Here is a 17,934-nt window from a genome sequence, read left to right as displayed (position 1 = left end):
ATCAAACCTTCATACTGGTAACACACACTCTGAGGATTCTACTACTGTCACTGCAGGAGTTAACATGCCTGTTCCATCAAAAGAAGGTGTTATACCTCCACGTCTTCAACTACCAACAGAACCGCCAACCCAATTAACAGCAATATCAGAACCCGTTTATCAGCCCCTTATGTCCAAAGATGACTTTGTGTTTTTTTCATTCTCACACAGATCATCAAAGGCCTAATACTCCAATAGTCCAGTCTTGTCCTTCTAGCAGGATTTCGATGGTCCGACCAAATACTATGGGGAATAACAATGAGGCAGAAGCAGTAAAACAGAAGTCTGCATGCATTCCAACTTTCCGATGAATAAGCTTGAGTTTATCGTGCATTGTGTCTCCAGGGCTAAACATGACAACATAAACAGGAGTACAATTATGAAATTGCTTAGAACAATGGTGAGCACTAGACACATTAATTCCACACATCTGGATTCAATAGAGTTAAGGGTAAATCCAAATTTGAGAGGGAAAGACATTAGTATCATAACCAGGTCTCCTCTGGATCTTGCCAATCTTGTTTGGCAGCTCAAGGATAATTTTTTTTCATGGGGAATTAAGCGGGTGCCAGTGCTTCTTTCTCGTTAGGCCAGCCCAATGAGCCGTAGGTTCATATTTGTGCAAGCATATACCCACATCCTTGATTGCCATATGTGTGTACACAAGGGACATCATCGAGAAGTAATTACTCAAACATGGCAGGCAGAAAGTGATGTAATAAGGATGAGAACCTCGCAACTGTCTTCTCGCACGTGAAGCCATGGTGGGAAGTAAATGGTTAGCCCCTCTTGTGTGGAAATCCACCTTTTCTGCTAACTTTAGTGGAAAGCGACCCGCGCCATTTGGGCTCTCTCCATCTTCGTACATAATCCCAGCTCAAGTACTTGATACCAAATGCGGTGTTTCTACAAAACTTCCTTTTCAACATGCCTTGGGTAGTTTTTACATTGAAGGGGACCAGGAACCTGACACAAGACGAGCACAAGCAGAGGATAACATCATACTAATTCTATCTTCAAGTGGTTGTGAGTCATTATGTTATTATCATTGGCAACGCCTTGAACCTTAGTTTTCGGTGTGAAATGTGGCTGGCTTTAAAGGGAAATTTGAAAATCAGTCATGGTTAGTCTTGGTGAGCTTCTTGGTGAGCTCTTTTGTGATATTATGCTTTCAGGAGACATGGGCCCTGCCACCTGTTCATATTAATGGTTTCAAAGCATTCCACTTACCAGCCATTCATCCTAGAGATTTATATCTCGGCCATGGTTAAAGCCAAACTCTTTTTTTATACAGCTCATACTTCATTTTATCAGGTCCCTGGTCTTGAACTTATGTCTGGTTTTCAAACGTGCATTTTTAAGTTTTATAACAACATTCCAATGGCAGATAGAGGTCGCATTTTGTCAAAACTAGTTATTTTAAATTCCATGGTTGCCCCCCAGTGTACAAAGACGCCTGTACGCTTGTGGCCTGACAGTTTCTGAAGGGAACTCCATATTCAATTTTTCCCCACTATGCTTGGCAACAATCTAATTTATTTGATGAGGAAATGTAAAATGTTTTGCCAATGAACACAGCACTATGAATGGCTTTTTCTCAAACACTTCTGTGGGCAAGGGCATAGGCTCTGGAATCGCTATATTTTACTATCTGCCAATTTAGTTGCTAATTGGGGAATGGCTACTATATAATCTTGCTGTAAGTGACCATCTTCCCCAAAGCCTAGTTTAAGATATCTCTAATTGGCAGGAGGCACTTTGTTCCACCAGAAGAGTCACTGGTATCTCTACTCATAAGAAACAAGATACCCGCATTAAGTAGGAGTGTGTGAATGCAGAGATGTTTACATCTCAATTGGTCAAGGGCAATTATAATTTGTTTGATATCTGTCTAGTGCTGATTCCGATGAGGCTAACATAAATAAAGCGTTATCACTCTCTCAGAGGAAGTATAAGGAGTCCAGTGGAGGGCAGTACATGAGAGAGCTGAGAAAGGGGGATGGCTTGAAGCAACTTACTCCAGATCCCACAAAGAGTTAATGGCCTTTCTTAACAGGGGCCTCTGTCAGTCCCTAAAGGTAGGCTTATAAAAGGGTGATTGCTGAAAAGGTAAAAAGCCCTAAGATTAAAGGTCTGGGAGGATCTCCAGGAAGCATGCTCTAAGTATGGCCAGAAGGCTTTTTTGACTATTATAAATCAGGCGTTCTTTAACCCCTTCCCTGCTGGCGTCGGCCGTTGGCCGTCGAGAGCACTATCTTCGTAGTGCTGCGCACGTCCAATGGCGACGTGGTCCCGCCCGCGCAAGAGAACGCCCGCACCGCGTCGGAATTACCGCCGCGGTTAACGGGTTAAAAGCCACGAAGAACCTGTGATTGAAACTGCTAGATCTGGCCATGATTAGGCTACTTTTTTTGGGAGGTTTATTCTAACAGTGATGTAACAGATTTTGATATTGATTCCCACACCACAGCAAAGGATTGTTTCCACCCTATGTTTTGTCCCTCATTGAACAATGTGATAGTGGCAATTAGATCTAGCCAAGTGGGAACGCCCCTGGCCCAGACGGGGACCGCTTAGACCTTTTTAAGAGCAATTTAGATCTGTAGGCCCCTTGATAGCTAATGTTTTTGAAACTGATAGCTCTTCCACCAAGATTCTATCATGGTCAAATTCAATATTTGTACCGTTCTTCAAGAAAGGGAATCAATATATCTCTAATGGACTCCACTGTGAAGCTTCTGGGTCCTATTATACTCTCCTGCCGGATGGCATGAGCAGAGGAGAATGGGCCTTCGTGGATATCAAGTATGGGTTCAGGAGAGGGATGGGCATGGGGACAGACGACCAATGAATTAACATATGCCTTGGGGAAATGTACAATCGCCAAGCGTAGTGCCCTGCATTTAGCTTTCATAGATCTGTTCAGTGCCTTCTGAACTCTCACACAAAACTATGGGGTATAATGGAAGACCTGGGCATTGACAGATCCATCATTATCCCTCAGAATCTAAGGTAAACCAAATCGAAACTAGCATTTAGGAAACTGTTAAAAACATTCTATTCCTTTTATTTTTTTTACTACAAACTCTTCTGGATGATACCTGGCCCTTCTGGGTGACCATGCGATCAAGAAATCCCAGAATAAAATTAACACCATCAGATAAATTTATTGTGACTCAAATGCTAAATTAAGGTTTGGGCTGGGGGAGAGTGCTCCAGATGCTGAGGGTGCGCAGGCAGGAGTGTCAGGCAAGAGTGTTTCCTTGTGCCTTTCCTATTTGCACTCTATATCAACCAACTGGAGAGGAAGTTAGTATCAAGGTGCAAAGACATGCCCCAGATAGGAACGAATCCAATACCAGCTTTATTATACACTGATGATGCGGTAATCATGGACCGCACACCAGTTGCCCTGCACCAGCTCTTGGATGACTTCACCTCCTTCATGGAGGGACTGGATATGAGGATTAATACCAACAAGTCCTTCATAATGTCCTGGAGGTATAGGAGGGTCCTGAGTCCAACCTTCAGCCTTCACGCTACCCCGATAAAACATGTGGATTACTTCAGTTACTTAGGGGTAACCTTTAATCGCGGAGGATCTTGATTTTCACAGTTCGAGATTGGGAATAATCAACTGGCAAGGAGCATCAATGCTGTTTTCTCCTTAGCTGTTAAAATAGCTAAAAGATCATTTGCTCACATGCAGGCTATTTAATGTGCAAAATATGTTAGCACTGCAACATACGGGGTGGAGGTTTGGGGCACTCAGGCAGTATTGCCCCTACAGGTTACAGAAAATAAATGTACTTGTTGCCTATTAGCTGTCCCATCGTCTACTGCCTCCTTTATCAGTCACAGGGAGATAGGGCTTCCTCATCTTGAAGATATCTTAAGGATACAACCAATAATGTCGTGGTGAAGGGTCTGGGTCAATGAGGCCCTCCCCCTAAACAGAATGACAACTGTGGATTGTTTGTCCTTGGCCCGGGGCATAGCGATTTCCTGGCTGAGGGGTATCAGGGACATGGCCGTCGCCCTGAGCAGGAGGGACTTCTTTGAATATACTATATGAACGCTGTCTATGGTGAACAAAAAAAACATTGAGGGCCATGTGCTTTACACATTCGGAAGAGAAGAGATGAGCAAGAATAATAAATCCGTATTTGTAAAGCTCAAACAATTCACTCTTACGGGTCTCAAGACGCTGGGGGCCAATGTGAAAATTAAGTGAGCTATTGCCCAGAGTCACATGGTACGGAGCTGTGCTGCCGCCGGAGCCGGGGATCGAACCGTGAGCCCTGTGCTCCGAAGTCAGCTGCCCTGGTCGCTGCACCACACCTCTCCAAGATAAGAGATGAGCAAGGGTATCTGAACTTTCCTCTGTTGTTTCATATATGCAGAGGGGTGTGGAACTAAAAAAAATATCTACTTGTCCATGGGTTAGGTTGCTTCATAAAGCTTCTTGCCCTGTAACAAAATCCACTTGTCCCTTTTATGCCATGCAATGCAGAAACAAATGATGGCAGCAATATCATTATATAGGATCTCTGATATAGTCTCTCTTATTATGTCAGGGCTCATACCATAGTAGGGTTTGAATACTAGCAATTCCCTTATGTTGTCACGTTTCCGTAGATCTACATACTGGGGTTGAAGGTAATGGTAAGCAATAATTCTAGGGTTGGAATGCCCTTTTGAGTCTGTGCAAACCTACTAACTTGAATGTTTTAAGGGTTTTCACCAACTGTTCTCTAATCTTTTCCCATACTAAGAAAGGTTGGAAATTTACTCCTGACAATGGCAGGCATAAAACTTCTTCCAGGGTTGGTAAAAAAAAAGTGGTTTGAGGGAAAGTGAACTTGCAAACACTCATATTTTTGCAAGAGCAAATCTACACCTGCACATTTGCTCATGCTAAAATGCAGTTCACAAATATTTTTTAGGAGTGCTATTTCTTGGCCTACTTCTGTAAATTCTTGTGAATTCATGAAAGCTATATATCTGCACTTTAGTAAAGGACATATACCATGGGTGCACTTTGGAGACTTTCATTAATAATTGGACCCCTAATTAGGTCTGGCATTAACCATGACCTTTTGTGTTTATTAAAATGTTCTCTCTCTCTCTCTCTGTCTGTCTATCAGCTAGCTTCACTGTGAAGCATTCTACCCTTTTACAAGGAGCATATTGGCACACAAAGTAGTTTTGTTCAGTGCTAGGAACTACTGTGGCAATGTGTGCTTTTGGAGACCAAAAACAATTTTTGCTTTTGCCAATGTTTGTTATAATGGTGAGGGTCCGGCTGTTCCCACATCAAAAAGGATTTACAAAAACCATGCCAAAACAATTCAATTCACGCATTGACAAAAAACAAAAGATTGACCACCAATTACAGACCTACTGGTTTGCCGATGCTTGTTTATTTGTGTTTCCTATAATCTTATTGAAAATGGTTGCACTGATTTTCCATTGTGAATATTTTTGGGAAATACTAGCATGCATGAACATGTTTCTAAATGATGCTGCAAAGAAATGGTATCTGAAATTTCTCAGTAGTTTAGCTAAATGTTTTTTCCTGCTTTCATTTTTTGATGCAAAAAACAACAAGTGATGGACTGAATGTGGATCAATGTCACACACTCCCCCAGTCAAAAGATCTGGGCCCAAATCCATCGTTTTTTTGCACTCCACACCACCCTGGGTCAGATAATGGCTTTATGCAAATCAGCTCTGACCCTGTTGCCCCATGGGAACAGTCCAGTCCGAACTACAACAGCCATATCTTTCCCAGACCGGAATCAAACATCCGAGGACCGGACCGGTTTCGAGGTAACACCTCTCTTCAGCCCGGCTAGCTTGACTCCAAGTGGTGTGGAGTGCCTGGGACCCACGTCTGGGCATCCCCAGCGCACTTAGGGCGGCAATTGCAAAAAACAACAAGTGATGGACTGAATGTGGATCAATGTCACACACTCCCCCAGTCAAAAGATCTGGGCCCAAATCCATCGTTTTTTTGCACTCCACACCACCCTGGGTCAGATAATGGCTTTATGCAAATCAGCTCTGACCCTGTTGCCCCATGGGAACAGTCCAGTCCGAACTACAACAGCCATATCTTTCCCAGACCGGAATCAAGCATCCGAGGACCGGACCGGTTTCGAGGTAACACCTCTCTTCAGCCCGGCTAGCTTGACTCCAAGTGGTGTGGAGTGCCTGGGACCCATGTCTGGGCATCCCCAGCGCACTTAGGGCGGAAATTGCAAAAAACAACAAGTGATGGACTGAATGTGGATCAATGTCACACACTCCCCCAGTCAAAAGATCTGGGCCCAAATCCATCGTTTTTTTGCACTCCACACCACCCTGGGTCAGATAATGGCTTTATGCAAATCAGCTCTGACCCTGTTGCCCCATGGGAACAGTGCAGTCCGAACTACAACAGCCATATCTTTCCCAGACCGGAATCAAGCATCCGAGGACCGGACCGGTTTCGAGGTAACACCTCTCTTCAGCCCGGCTAGCTTGACTCCAAGTGGTGTGGAGTGCCTGGGACCCACGTCTGGGCATCCCCAGCGCACTTAGGGCGGCAATTGCAAAAAACAACAAGTGATGGACTGAATGTGGATCAATGTCACACACTCCCCCAGTCAAAAGATCTGGGCCCAAATCCATCGTTTTTTTGCACTCCACACCACCCTGGGTCAGATAATGGCTTTATGCAAATCAGCTCTGACCCTGTTGCCCCATGGGAACAGTCCAGTCCGAACTACAACAGCCATATCTTTCCCAGACCGGAATCAAGCATCCGAGGACCGGACCGGTTTCGAGGTAACACCTCTCTTCAGCCCGGCTAGCTTGACTCCAAGTGGTGTGTGACATTGATCCACATTCAGTCCATCACTTGTTGTTTTTGCAATTGCCGCCCTAAGTGCGCTGGGGATGCCCAGACGTGGGTCCCAGGCACTCCACACCACTTGGAGTCAAGCTAGCCGGGCTGAAGAGAGGTGTTACCTCGAAACCGGTCCGGTCCTCGGATGCTTGATTCCGTTCTGGGAAGGACATGGCTTTTGTAGTTCGGACTGGACTGTTCCCATGGGGCAACAGGGTCAGAGCTGATTTGCATATCGCCATTGTCTAACCCAGGGTGGTGTGGAGTGCAAAAAAACGATGGATTTGGGCCCAGATCTTTTGACTGGGGGAGTGTGTGACATTGATCCACATTCAGTCCATCACTTGTTGTTTTTGCAATTGCCGCCCTAAGTGCGCTGGGGATGCCCAGACGTGGGTCCCAGGCACTCCACACCACTTGGAGTCAAGCTAGCCGGGCTGAAGAGAGGTGTTACCTCGAAACCGGTCCGGTCCTCGGATGCTTGATTCCGTTCTGGGAAGGACATGGCTTTTGTAGTTCGGACTGGACTGTTCCCATGGGGCAACAGGGTCAGAGCTGATTTGCATATCGCCATTGTCTAACCCAGGGTGGTGTGGAGTGCAAAAAAACAATGGATTTGGGCCCAGATCTTTTGACTGGGGGAGTGTGTGACATTGATCCACATTCAGTCCATCACTTGTTGTTTTTGCAATTGCCGCCCTAAGTGCGCTGGGGATGCCCAGACGTGGGTCCCAGGCACTCCACACCACTTGGAGTCAAGCTAGCCGGGCTGAAGAGAGGTGTTACCTCGAAACCGGTCCGGTCCTCGGATGCTTGATTCCGTTCTGGGAAGGACATGGCTTTTGTAGTTCGGACTGGACTGTTCCCATGGGGCAACAGGGTCAGAGCTGATTTGCATATCGCCATTGTCTAACCCAGGGTGGTGTGGAGTGCAAAAAAACGATGGATTTGGGCCCAGATCTTTTGACTGGGGGAGTGTGTGACGTTGATCCACATTCAGTCCATCACTTGTTGTTTTTGCAATTGCCGCCCTAAGTGCGCTGGGGATGCCCAGACGTGGGTCCCAGGCACTCCACACCACTTGGAGTCAAGCTAGCCGGGCTGAAGAGAGGTGTTACCTCGAAACCGGTCCGGTCCTCGGATGCTTGATTCCATTCTGGGAAGGACATGGCTTTTGTAGTTCGGACTGGACTGTTCCCATGGGGCAACAGGGTCAGAGCTGATTTGCATATCGCCATTGTCTAACCCAGGGTGGTGTGGAGTGCAAAAAAACGATGGATTTGGGCCCAGATCTTTTGACTGGGGGAGTGTGTGACATTGATACACATTCAGTCCATCACTTGTTGTTTTTGCAATTGCCGCCCTAAGTGCGCTGGGGATGCCCAGACGTGGGTCCCAGGCACTCCACACCACTTGGAGTCAAGCTAGCCGGGCTGAAGAGAGGTGTTACCTCGAAACCGGTCCGGTCCTCGGATGCTTGATTCCGTTCTGGGAAGGACATGGCTTTTGTAGTTCGGACTGGACTGTTCCCATGGGGCAACAGAGTCAGAGCTGATTTGCATATCGCCATTGTCTAACCCAGGGTGGTGTGGAGTGCAAAAAAACGATGGATTTGGGCCCAGATCTTTTGACTGGGGGAGTGTGTGACATTGATCCACATTCAGTCCATCACTTGTTGTTTTTGCAATTGCCGCCCTAAGTGCGCTGGGGATGCCCAGACGTGGGTCCCAGGCACTCCACACCACTTGGAGTCAAGCTAGCCGGGCTGAAGAGAGGTGTTACCTCGAAACCGGTCCGGTCCTCGGATGCTTGATTCCGTTCTGGGAAGGACATGGCTTTTGTAGTTCGGACTGGACTGTTCCCATGGGGCAACAGGGTCAGAGCTGATTTGCATATCGCCATTGTCTAACCCAGGGTGGTGTGGAGTGCAAAAAAACGATGGATTTGGGCCCAGATCTTTTGACTGGGGGAGTGTGTAACATTGATCCACATTCAGTCCATCACTTGTTGTTTTTGCAATTGCCGCCCTAAGTGCGCTGGGGATGCCCAGACGTGGGTCCCAGGCACTCCACACCACTTGGAGTCAAGCTAGCCGGGCTGAAGAGAGGTGTTACCTCGAAACCGGTCCGGTCCTCGGATGCTTGATTCCGTTCTGGGAAGGACATGGCTTTTGTAGTTCGGACTGGACTGTTCCCATGGGGCAACAGGGTCAGAGCTGATTTGCATATCGCCATTGTCTAACCCAGGGTGGTGTGGAGTGCAAAAAAACGATGGATTTGGGCCCAGATCTTTTGACTGGGGAAGTGTGTGACATTGATCCACATTCAGTCCATCACTTGTTGTTTTTGCAATTGCCGCCCTAAGTGCGCTGGGGATGCCCAGACGTGGGTCCCAGGCACTCTACACCACTTGGAGTCAAGCTAGCCGGGCTGAAGAGAGGTGTTACCTCGAAACCGGTCCGGTCCTCGGATGCTTGATTCCGTTCTGGGAAGGACATGGCTTTTGTAGTTCGGACTGGACTGTTCCCATGGGGCAACAGGGTCAGAGCTGATTTGCATATCGCCATTGTCTAACCCAGGGTGGTGTGGAGTGCAAAAAAACGATGGATTTGGGCCCAGATCTTTTGACTGGGGGAGTGTGTGACATTGATCCACATTCAGTCCATCACTTGTTGTTTTTTCATTTTTTGATGAACGTTTTATTTTGTAAGCAAAGAATCATCAATCTTGCTTTCAAGCTTCGGCAAATATTTACATCTAATAAGAGCGCATTCTGGGAGCATTATGCATAGTCTCGTATGGCCAAACTATGAAAACGTGAGTACACATTTTCATACTGGAACCACTGTCAGTAGTGCAGTTGGAGCTTACAACAATGACTTGGAGTGCTTATCCTAATATAAAGGCTTTGCATTAATGAACCATAAATACAGGTTTCAACAGCATTAACATAAGGACAAAAGTATTACCTTAGCTACAGACCGTGCCCTTCCCTGATCCATAATGTGGTACTGCAAACTGGCAGCCAAAGGGTTTGTGTTGTAGGGGGTTGGGCCTACTTGTCCTAAGGACAAATTACACATGAAAACTTGTTGCCCTTGACCCCAACCAATATGTCCTGGACGTCGGGCTATAGGAATTCCACATCTCTGTATGCAGCTTAAGCCACTTAAGAACATTCAACCATTTTTATGCATGATGCACAGCACTCCCATCACTTTATTTTACTCAGATTCCGACTTAGCCTATTTCATAGATTAGTTACCCTACCCCTGTGCAATGACTGGTCACAAGATCTTCTGCCTACCCATGTGATCAGAAATCAGCACTGAGCACTTTTCACTCTTATTTTAGGCCTTCGTTCTAAAGCCTTTATTGATTAAGTGCTCTCTGCGGCACTGCACAGAAGCACTGCACTTTTTTACAATCCATGTCTTCACAGGAGTCTGCATTTATTGTGTATACTTTCCAGAAGATAGTCCTCAAGGAAATGAAAAAGCTTGTGTAGTTTCCTATATGGTTGTGTGCCTTTTCTGTCATTTAGACATTTGATTAAATTCAAGTTATGTCGTATAGCTTTATAAGCAATCCTAGCCTAAAGATGAAATATGTTTGTATGTATTTACTGTAATTATCGCAAGATGCATCATGACACTTATGATTATTTACACTGTACTGGATTTTAGTTCCACAGCAGTTTGTAGGCAGGTTTTTAAATTAATGCCATTACGGTTGAGGCTCTTTGTGATTTGTGTTTTATCTTTAACTCTGACTTTTTTTCTTTTTTTAAGGATTTTAATATGAATTTGTACGGTTTTTACTGTATTGTTGTATATAATTGTATTTGACTTTTGTGGTCTATATTAATATGACCAACTAAAGGTAATTTGAACTGAACTGAATTGAAATGAAGGTTAGTTTTCCCTGTGAACATGGACTAACAAGTGACCTGCTTCATGCTGGTTTGGGGTGATCGCCTTACATTGACATTGAGATCAAGAACTGGAGGATATGCTGCAGAAGTCCTGCATGCTGGGCCTCACAATCAGAACTGTTAAATGGGAGATGCAGTCTTAGCTGCAGAATTCTCAGTGCCAACTACTGTTCCGCAGTCTGTCTGCATATTACATAGTACCAGATTTGGCATGTGCAATGTGCTCCATTCTCCTAAATAGTAGTTACATATGCTAGAAACTACAGAAATGGGGTCTCCTAGGCAATTGTTCATGTCCGTTTGACATTGTGAACACAATGAATAGAACCACAAACCTTCATGCCTTGTTATAGATCATACGGTCAACATACGCAATTCTGCAGTGGTTAGTAATAAGAATTATCTGGACATAGAGGCAACACATGTTTTTCTGGAGTGTTAATTTAATGTTATGGCAAAGCAAAGAAAGGACTTGAAATTTCTACTAAAAAATAATGCCACAGGCGCTAATTTATTTTATAACAATTTGGATCAATAAAATTCATATTTAATTCTATTTTTAGATCGAACATTAACTTACTGGTGGTCTTCTTCCATGACTAGTTTTTACAGCCTGTTGAAAAGCTGTATCATTTTCCAAATCCTGCAACAAAACAAAGTAATAACAATTACAAAAATAAACATAAGAACAAATCCTTTCAATCCATTGATCATGATTTCTTTACAGTTACAATGACCCAATTAAAAAGGATTAATTATGAGTTCCCACTGTTCATTTTTCCCAGGGTGCACCTTTCCAGACACTGAATTTTTAACACAAATCAAAAATGCAAAAGACAACCAATCAATAACACAAAAATGCTATTGAAACAACTAGAATTTAAACTCCCCCACGATCTTATAAAGTCTACTGTGCTTTCAGCGTTGTAACCAAGAATAATGAACTATTGAATCGATGTTGGCAGTCAGCTACACAAATCTGAAATCACCTTAGACCATGGTCTCCTATTTCAAAAACACCCTCCAAAAGAGAGGGAAAAAAATCAAACTATAAATGGTTCAATGATGATCTAAAAATTTAAGAGGAAATTAAGAGTGAAAATGACTAGCACTGGGCCCCATTCTGAAACAAGCATTTGCAATGCAATAGGTCTCGCATTCCTATAAGATTGAGCTATCGGCACTGCTATTAATAATGCAATGCCAATAGCTTAAACTTTCACCAATGTGAGAGCTATTGCATTGCAAATAGATCACAGCACTCGCGCTTTAACTTTAAACATCTTAAGCTACAGCGCGGGTGCTGCGATTTCTTCAAAAATAAACATTATAAAAAATTCTATGGCTTTACTTTTGAAGCAATCACGGCACCCGCACTTTAGCTTATGATGTTCAAAGCTAAAGTGCGGGTGCCACAATTGTAACAAAAGTAAACAAACTGAAAAAACAATGGTGGTAAAACTTTTTTTTCTTCTATTTGTTTACTTTTGTTTCAATGGCAACACCCACACTTATGCTTTGAACATCTTAAGCTAAAGCATGGTGCTATGATTGCTTCAAAAGTAAAGAAATAGAAAAAAAACATTTATTCTTGCTATTTCTTTACTTTTTTAAACAATCTAAGCTTACGATTTTCAAAGCTAATGAGCGGCTGCTGCCATTGTATGAAAAGTAAATACAGAGAAAAAAAGGCATGTGTATGCTTCGGCAATCGCAGATAACAAAAAAAAAAAGGAAAGCATAGCTGTCATTATTAATGCTAAGGCATGCTGCACTGGTTAAATTGACGGAAAGGTAGGAGAACTGCATTTAAGAAAATAATGCTGGGGGCTATAATTAATAGGTATTAAGTAGCAACACATGTAACAGGTGGTGTCCTCATGGGCGATTACAAGAAGAGAAAAGGTGGTTCTTAGAAGGGACTACTAAGCCTATTGGCCAATGAAAAGCCACCATTTACAAAGGACAGTGACAGAAGCCAATTAAAAGGATGGATGGAAAGTGGGCGGAGCTTTATGCCCATATCCTGAATACATGTCTCAAAGACCTAAAAAGTAATTGCAAAATGCCCAGAAAAGGTCACAGACTTGCAATCGATAAACAGAAAAAACATTTTCTTCATGCAGAAATAAAATGATGAAGAAAAGAAAATAACATCACAGAACGGTGCCTAAACCCACACATTTTATAAACCCACCCACTGAACTAAACAAATGATAAACTTCTTCAACTCCAAAAGTTACGAACATGTGTCAGGTCCACACAATGCTCATTGGAAATCGTCTAAACAACCTTCATGGAGGAACTCCTCAAAATCATTAACTCACTCAAGAACAAATCATGCTGGATGATCCCAGACCTAGATCCCTAAAAACAGCTTACAAGTGCATTACCATCACACGCACCAAAATAACGAATGTCTCGCGCTCACAAAAGACAGTACACCAACAGGACCGGACTGGCCGTAGCGGGCACTGGGTGTTTTCCCGGTGGGCTGGAAGGGTGGGGACCGGTATTGGACCGGTGGGGTCTATTTTTTGTTACTGGGGGCTGGTTTTGCAGCAATGCTGCAAAATCGCCTTCTGTAACAAAAGGGCAGCAGCAGCTTTTCACATCAGCATCCTCCCCCATCCTCTTAGGAGGACAGTCCAAAGTAATTGCCAGGGTTGGTTTGCAGCCCCAGTCCGTCCCTGTACACCAAACTTTTCAAGCAAGGCAAAATTATAAATCTGCCCAAGAAACAAAAAGCAAACCCAATAACTATTAATTTCATGACTTTTCCTTCCTGCAAAAACCTCAAGTATATATCCATGCATACAGTCTACTGGGTAACAAACACAATTGGGCAACTGCCCATTCCATAGCATAGGCCCTATTTGATATCAGTGAGGAGCAAGTTATGACCCAATATGCTACCTCATCAGCTTACCTTATGCGTTTAGGCTTATACACTGCTTTTGATCCAGTAGACCTTCATTTTAGTCTTTGCATTTATAGGTAAAAACAAACACAGTACCACTATTTTCAACGTTATATAATCTTAACTTCAACAATTAGCAGAGCAGACTGCCTCAAAGCGGCAGCTGGTTTTGAAAGACAATCTGGAGTTTTGTTCTGATCAAGGGGCTACAACAGTACTAACTGTCTCTGTTTGAGACCACTAACAAATATTTATATTTACCTTAATTTCGGCTTAATTTGTAAAGAATAAGTGCTGAGGCCAAAGGTTGTGCCAAAAAAAAGCCCGCAGCCGGCGCTATCAAATATCAAAGTGGTTCACCCACTATCAGACAGTCCCTGTCCGTTGCTTTGGGTCAAAGTTTGATGAGGAAAAATAAGTGCTGTCCCCAAAAATGAGTGCTAGGGGGGCCCAAATGCAACCACTGCCTCCAGTGAAGCACTGCATGTGACTTTGCGAATCCTTGGGGTATGCACTTACCTCTGTGTCATAGGTTGGGTTGTAGTCATTGTATCCAGAGTAGAGATCTTCATCTTCTTCAGGTACTAGATGTACGTGCTGCATCGTGTGTGCCTACTAAACAACAAATACAAAAATACCTTCTTTAATATAAAGCATAAATGCATTGACAGAGTGAAATAATAAGAAAAAACAATGGTGGCAAAATATACTATAATTCTGCGGACTAGCTTCTTTTTTTATATATTTGTATTTTTCAGTAAGACTATAATGTAGAGGCACCATGTGAATCCCATATTTTATAAACTATGGCCACCTCTTTTTATCCACATGTTTAAAAATATGCAAACTAACTACCTAATATACCCCTCCAATGGTATTGTATATCTATACTACGAACTGATAAAGGTTTGTAGCAACAGCATAAGATAGGAAAACTCACAAGTGAAAGGAAAATAAAGCACATAGTAGCCCCACCATCCACTCACAGTCCTATAATGTCAGCACCTGCCATTTTACTTCTATTTACACATATTTCTTGATAAATAGAGATCGAACCCATCCTGGTTCTTAGTGTGCCAGGATGAGACCCAATGGTGAAGCATGTCACTAAAGGAGTAGGTGAGGCTCTTACTGCAAAATAGAAGTGTGTTATGCTATTAACACTCCATGTCAAGTTCAGAGATCATAGGTCCAAGAATAACTTTGTGATATGTACATTAGGTTGGGAGTCAATATCCACAGACCTTCTGTGGACGCACAACAGTACTATCTGTAAGTAACATCTCAGGCATGTCAGGGATTAATTCCTTCCCATTCTTCATTATTTGACCTGGGTGTAGTAGATCTCGAGGAGATATGTGAATTGAATTAATCTGTAACATGTAGAGTTTGCAACCTCTCAGAGGAACTACAGAGCATCTCTCCAGTCATCGTCTGAGAGGTCTCCCACATCACTTACCCATGGCTCAAGCAAAATAACAAATGAGTGATGGGAATGAATACCCAAGGACGTAGAGAACTGTGAGACCTTATTTCCCTCTATGGCTTGCATCTTGAGTTTGGCCTCCAATGGATTAAATTCATCAGTGTTTACCATTTCCTTCAGATATGTACAGGTGGAGTGCTGTAGAGCGGGTAGCAGAAGAAGTGGGACTTGTGCATATCAAAATTATTTCGTAGTTTAAAGAGGGACCAGTTCAGGGACTGGGAGACTACATTCTTTAAGCTGGAAAATTCAAATAAATTCCCATTCGGAAAATCCCTAAAAGAAGGACATCTGAGGTAAGTGCGGCCCCAGCTAAGAAGGGCAGAGGGAATCCTGCCAAAGACCAAAGAAGAGTTTAGCACCTGGAAGGATTCCAACTGGCAACTACCTCCCATACATGTACTGCAAAGTTGATAAGTCATCCAAAGCCTATTTCGTCAGCAAGTAAGAATACTCTTGGCAAGGAGCAAAATAGACGGTCATTGACTAACAAAAAGTTTGGAAGCCGGATATTAAGAGAGAATGACTTTTAGAACTGGCATCCTTGGTGTGGTTTCCCCTAACTTTTTGCCTTCAGACCTACTGTTTTTGCGGACCTTGTTTTTGCAAGCCTTATAACCCTGCACACTTTACCACGGCTGACCAGTGTTAAAGTGCTGGTGCTCAATCCCTAAAACATGGTAGAACTGGCTTACACCCATTTGCCATATTTAATTTACTTATAAGTCCCTAGTAGAGTGCACTACATGTACAGCTTAACAAGGTGTGGCACAAGTGTATCTGCATATCTTTGGTAGAATTCTGCCGGTAGGCCGCCAGGCCCCAGTGTTTTACATGGTGACAGCGTCGATATAGCCGCCTTAATTTCCCGTGGGTTTATTGGATCCCCCAGCTTCTCCCTTGGCGATTTGTCCACAGTGCGAAGCCGTAAAGGGTCCAAGAAGCCTCTGATATCGGTCAAATGTGCCTCTGCTGGAGCAGCATACAAGTGTTCACAATATGAGCAAAAAGAGGCAATAATAACTCCTGTAATTGCCCTAAGCTGCGTAATTGGCGCCCCTCCCAGTTCTGGTTTAATTATTCTTGGGGCCAGCTTTCCCTTCCTCACTCTTCACCCTATCTAGGTATTCCTTGTAACGTTAGCACCTTAGGCCACTGAGCGCTTCGTCATATCTCCCGCATATTTCCAGTAGAGATAAGCGGGCAGCTTCAACTGTTCGCTGAGCACTGTCCAACCTACGTATTTCCTCCACTAAGTCTAACATTTCCCGACAGAGTTCCCTATGTGCCCCAATCGCTTGCCCCATGCAATGGCCGTGTACAACAACCATCTGGATAGAGGAGGCTGTGTGGGTGTTGATGGGAAAGTATGACTCGATAAGCGCTTGCAGCGAGGCATGGAAGGGAGCATCCTCCAGTGCCGAAGGGTTAAGTTTCCATGTTGGAATCGGGGGTCCCCCCCTGACATTTTATGTGTCATTATCAGTGGACTATGATCGGACAACCAAGTATACAGTGTGCAGTACAGTACTATTAAAGGCCGGAGTGCAAAGGAACTTATGAAGTCTGGTATGTACCTGGTGAACTGGTGAGAAGAAAGAACATTACCTGCTCCTGGTGTATTGTGCCACCCAGGTGTCCTCTAGGCCCCAGTGAGATATCCAGCTGCAAAATCCTGCTGCCGTGCAATGTGGTTGCGCTCCCGGCAGCGGAGGATGTGAGCGGTCCATCACGATACCCGCGACACAATTAAAATCCCCCCCAGGATAGGATAACCATTTAAATGACTAGCCATTATAGCAGAGAATGACTCAAGGAAACCAACCTGATCTTGATTAGGCGGATAAATATTCCCCACGGTCACTTCCTGTCCAGAAAACCTCCCGGTGATCAGTGCAAACCTTCCCTCTGCATCAAGGGACACAGGGTCAGGAGCGAAAGGGGACTCCAGGTTTAATCCAAATCAGCACCCCCCTCGCAAAGGCCAAGGAGGTGGTTGCAAATACTTGTCCCCTCCACCGCCGTTTCAGCTTACCTGCCTCCTCCTTATTCAAGTGTGTTTCCTGGAGGTAGGCTATATGTACATCGCTGCCAGGTACGTATAAATGTTGTGGCGCTTAGTCATAGACCCCATTCCTCGTATGTTCCACGTTAGGAACAGTATTGTGTTATATGAGTGTACCATTGCGGTAAAACAACCTCAAGTGGCCTCCTAGGGTGACCCCAACCCCTCCCTCGCTCTCACGTTCCTGTACCACCATCACCTTCTGCAAACTATAGAACTTACTACTCTAATAAACAGACCCCCTGGTTGGTCAACTCCCTATCCCCAGGGCAGTCCGACAACGGTAGGCTCGCCAAACAGTAGGTGTAACATTATGCACTTAAGTGAGGGTCCAACCTAGTGGGGCTCTCAGTGGGATGTGGCAAAGGTAAAGCCATTGAACAGGGTGCGTAAACCTTCTAGAGCGCCAACCCTATGGTGTGTAGACCAGCCCAGGACCTGGGTCGGCAGCTAACAGTTTCACAGTACTTTTGGGTCCCATATTTCCTTTCAAACTCCCTCTGTGTCAAATGATCTCGTCAGCAGTATGTGGGGTCACCACCGGCAATTTGCTGTTGTCCCTAAGGGAAGAATCTGAATCGTGTTCTTCAGTTTCCTTC

General features: G+C 44.2%; 1 protein-coding gene across 2 annotated transcripts in view; it reads right to left on the bottom strand.

Moving 5' to 3' along the window:
* The window catches only part of IFT88 (intraflagellar transport 88), a 473,307-nt gene that overhangs the window by 400,369 nt on the left and 55,004 nt on the right, over nucleotides 1-17,934 (bottom strand). For both annotated transcript variants that reach the window (XM_078657075.1, XM_078657076.1), the window contains exons 2-3: nucleotides 14,304-14,399; nucleotides 11,445-11,507 (exon numbers count right to left, since the gene is read on the bottom strand). In XM_078657075.1, coding sequence (XP_078513201.1) covers nucleotides 11,445-11,507; nucleotides 14,304-14,387 — 147 coding nt within the window. In that variant the 5' untranslated portion in view covers nucleotides 14,388-14,399. The remainder of the gene's footprint in view (nucleotides 1-11,444; nucleotides 11,508-14,303; nucleotides 14,400-17,934) is intronic.

This window comes from Lissotriton helveticus, chromosome 8 (genome assembly GCF_964261635.1).
Source record: "Lissotriton helveticus chromosome 8, aLisHel1.1, whole genome shotgun sequence".
Taxonomy (NCBI): domain Eukaryota; kingdom Metazoa; phylum Chordata; class Amphibia; order Caudata; family Salamandridae; genus Lissotriton; species Lissotriton helveticus.
Note: the sequence above shows the minus strand (reverse complement) of the source record. Positions and strands in the feature narration are given on the sequence as shown.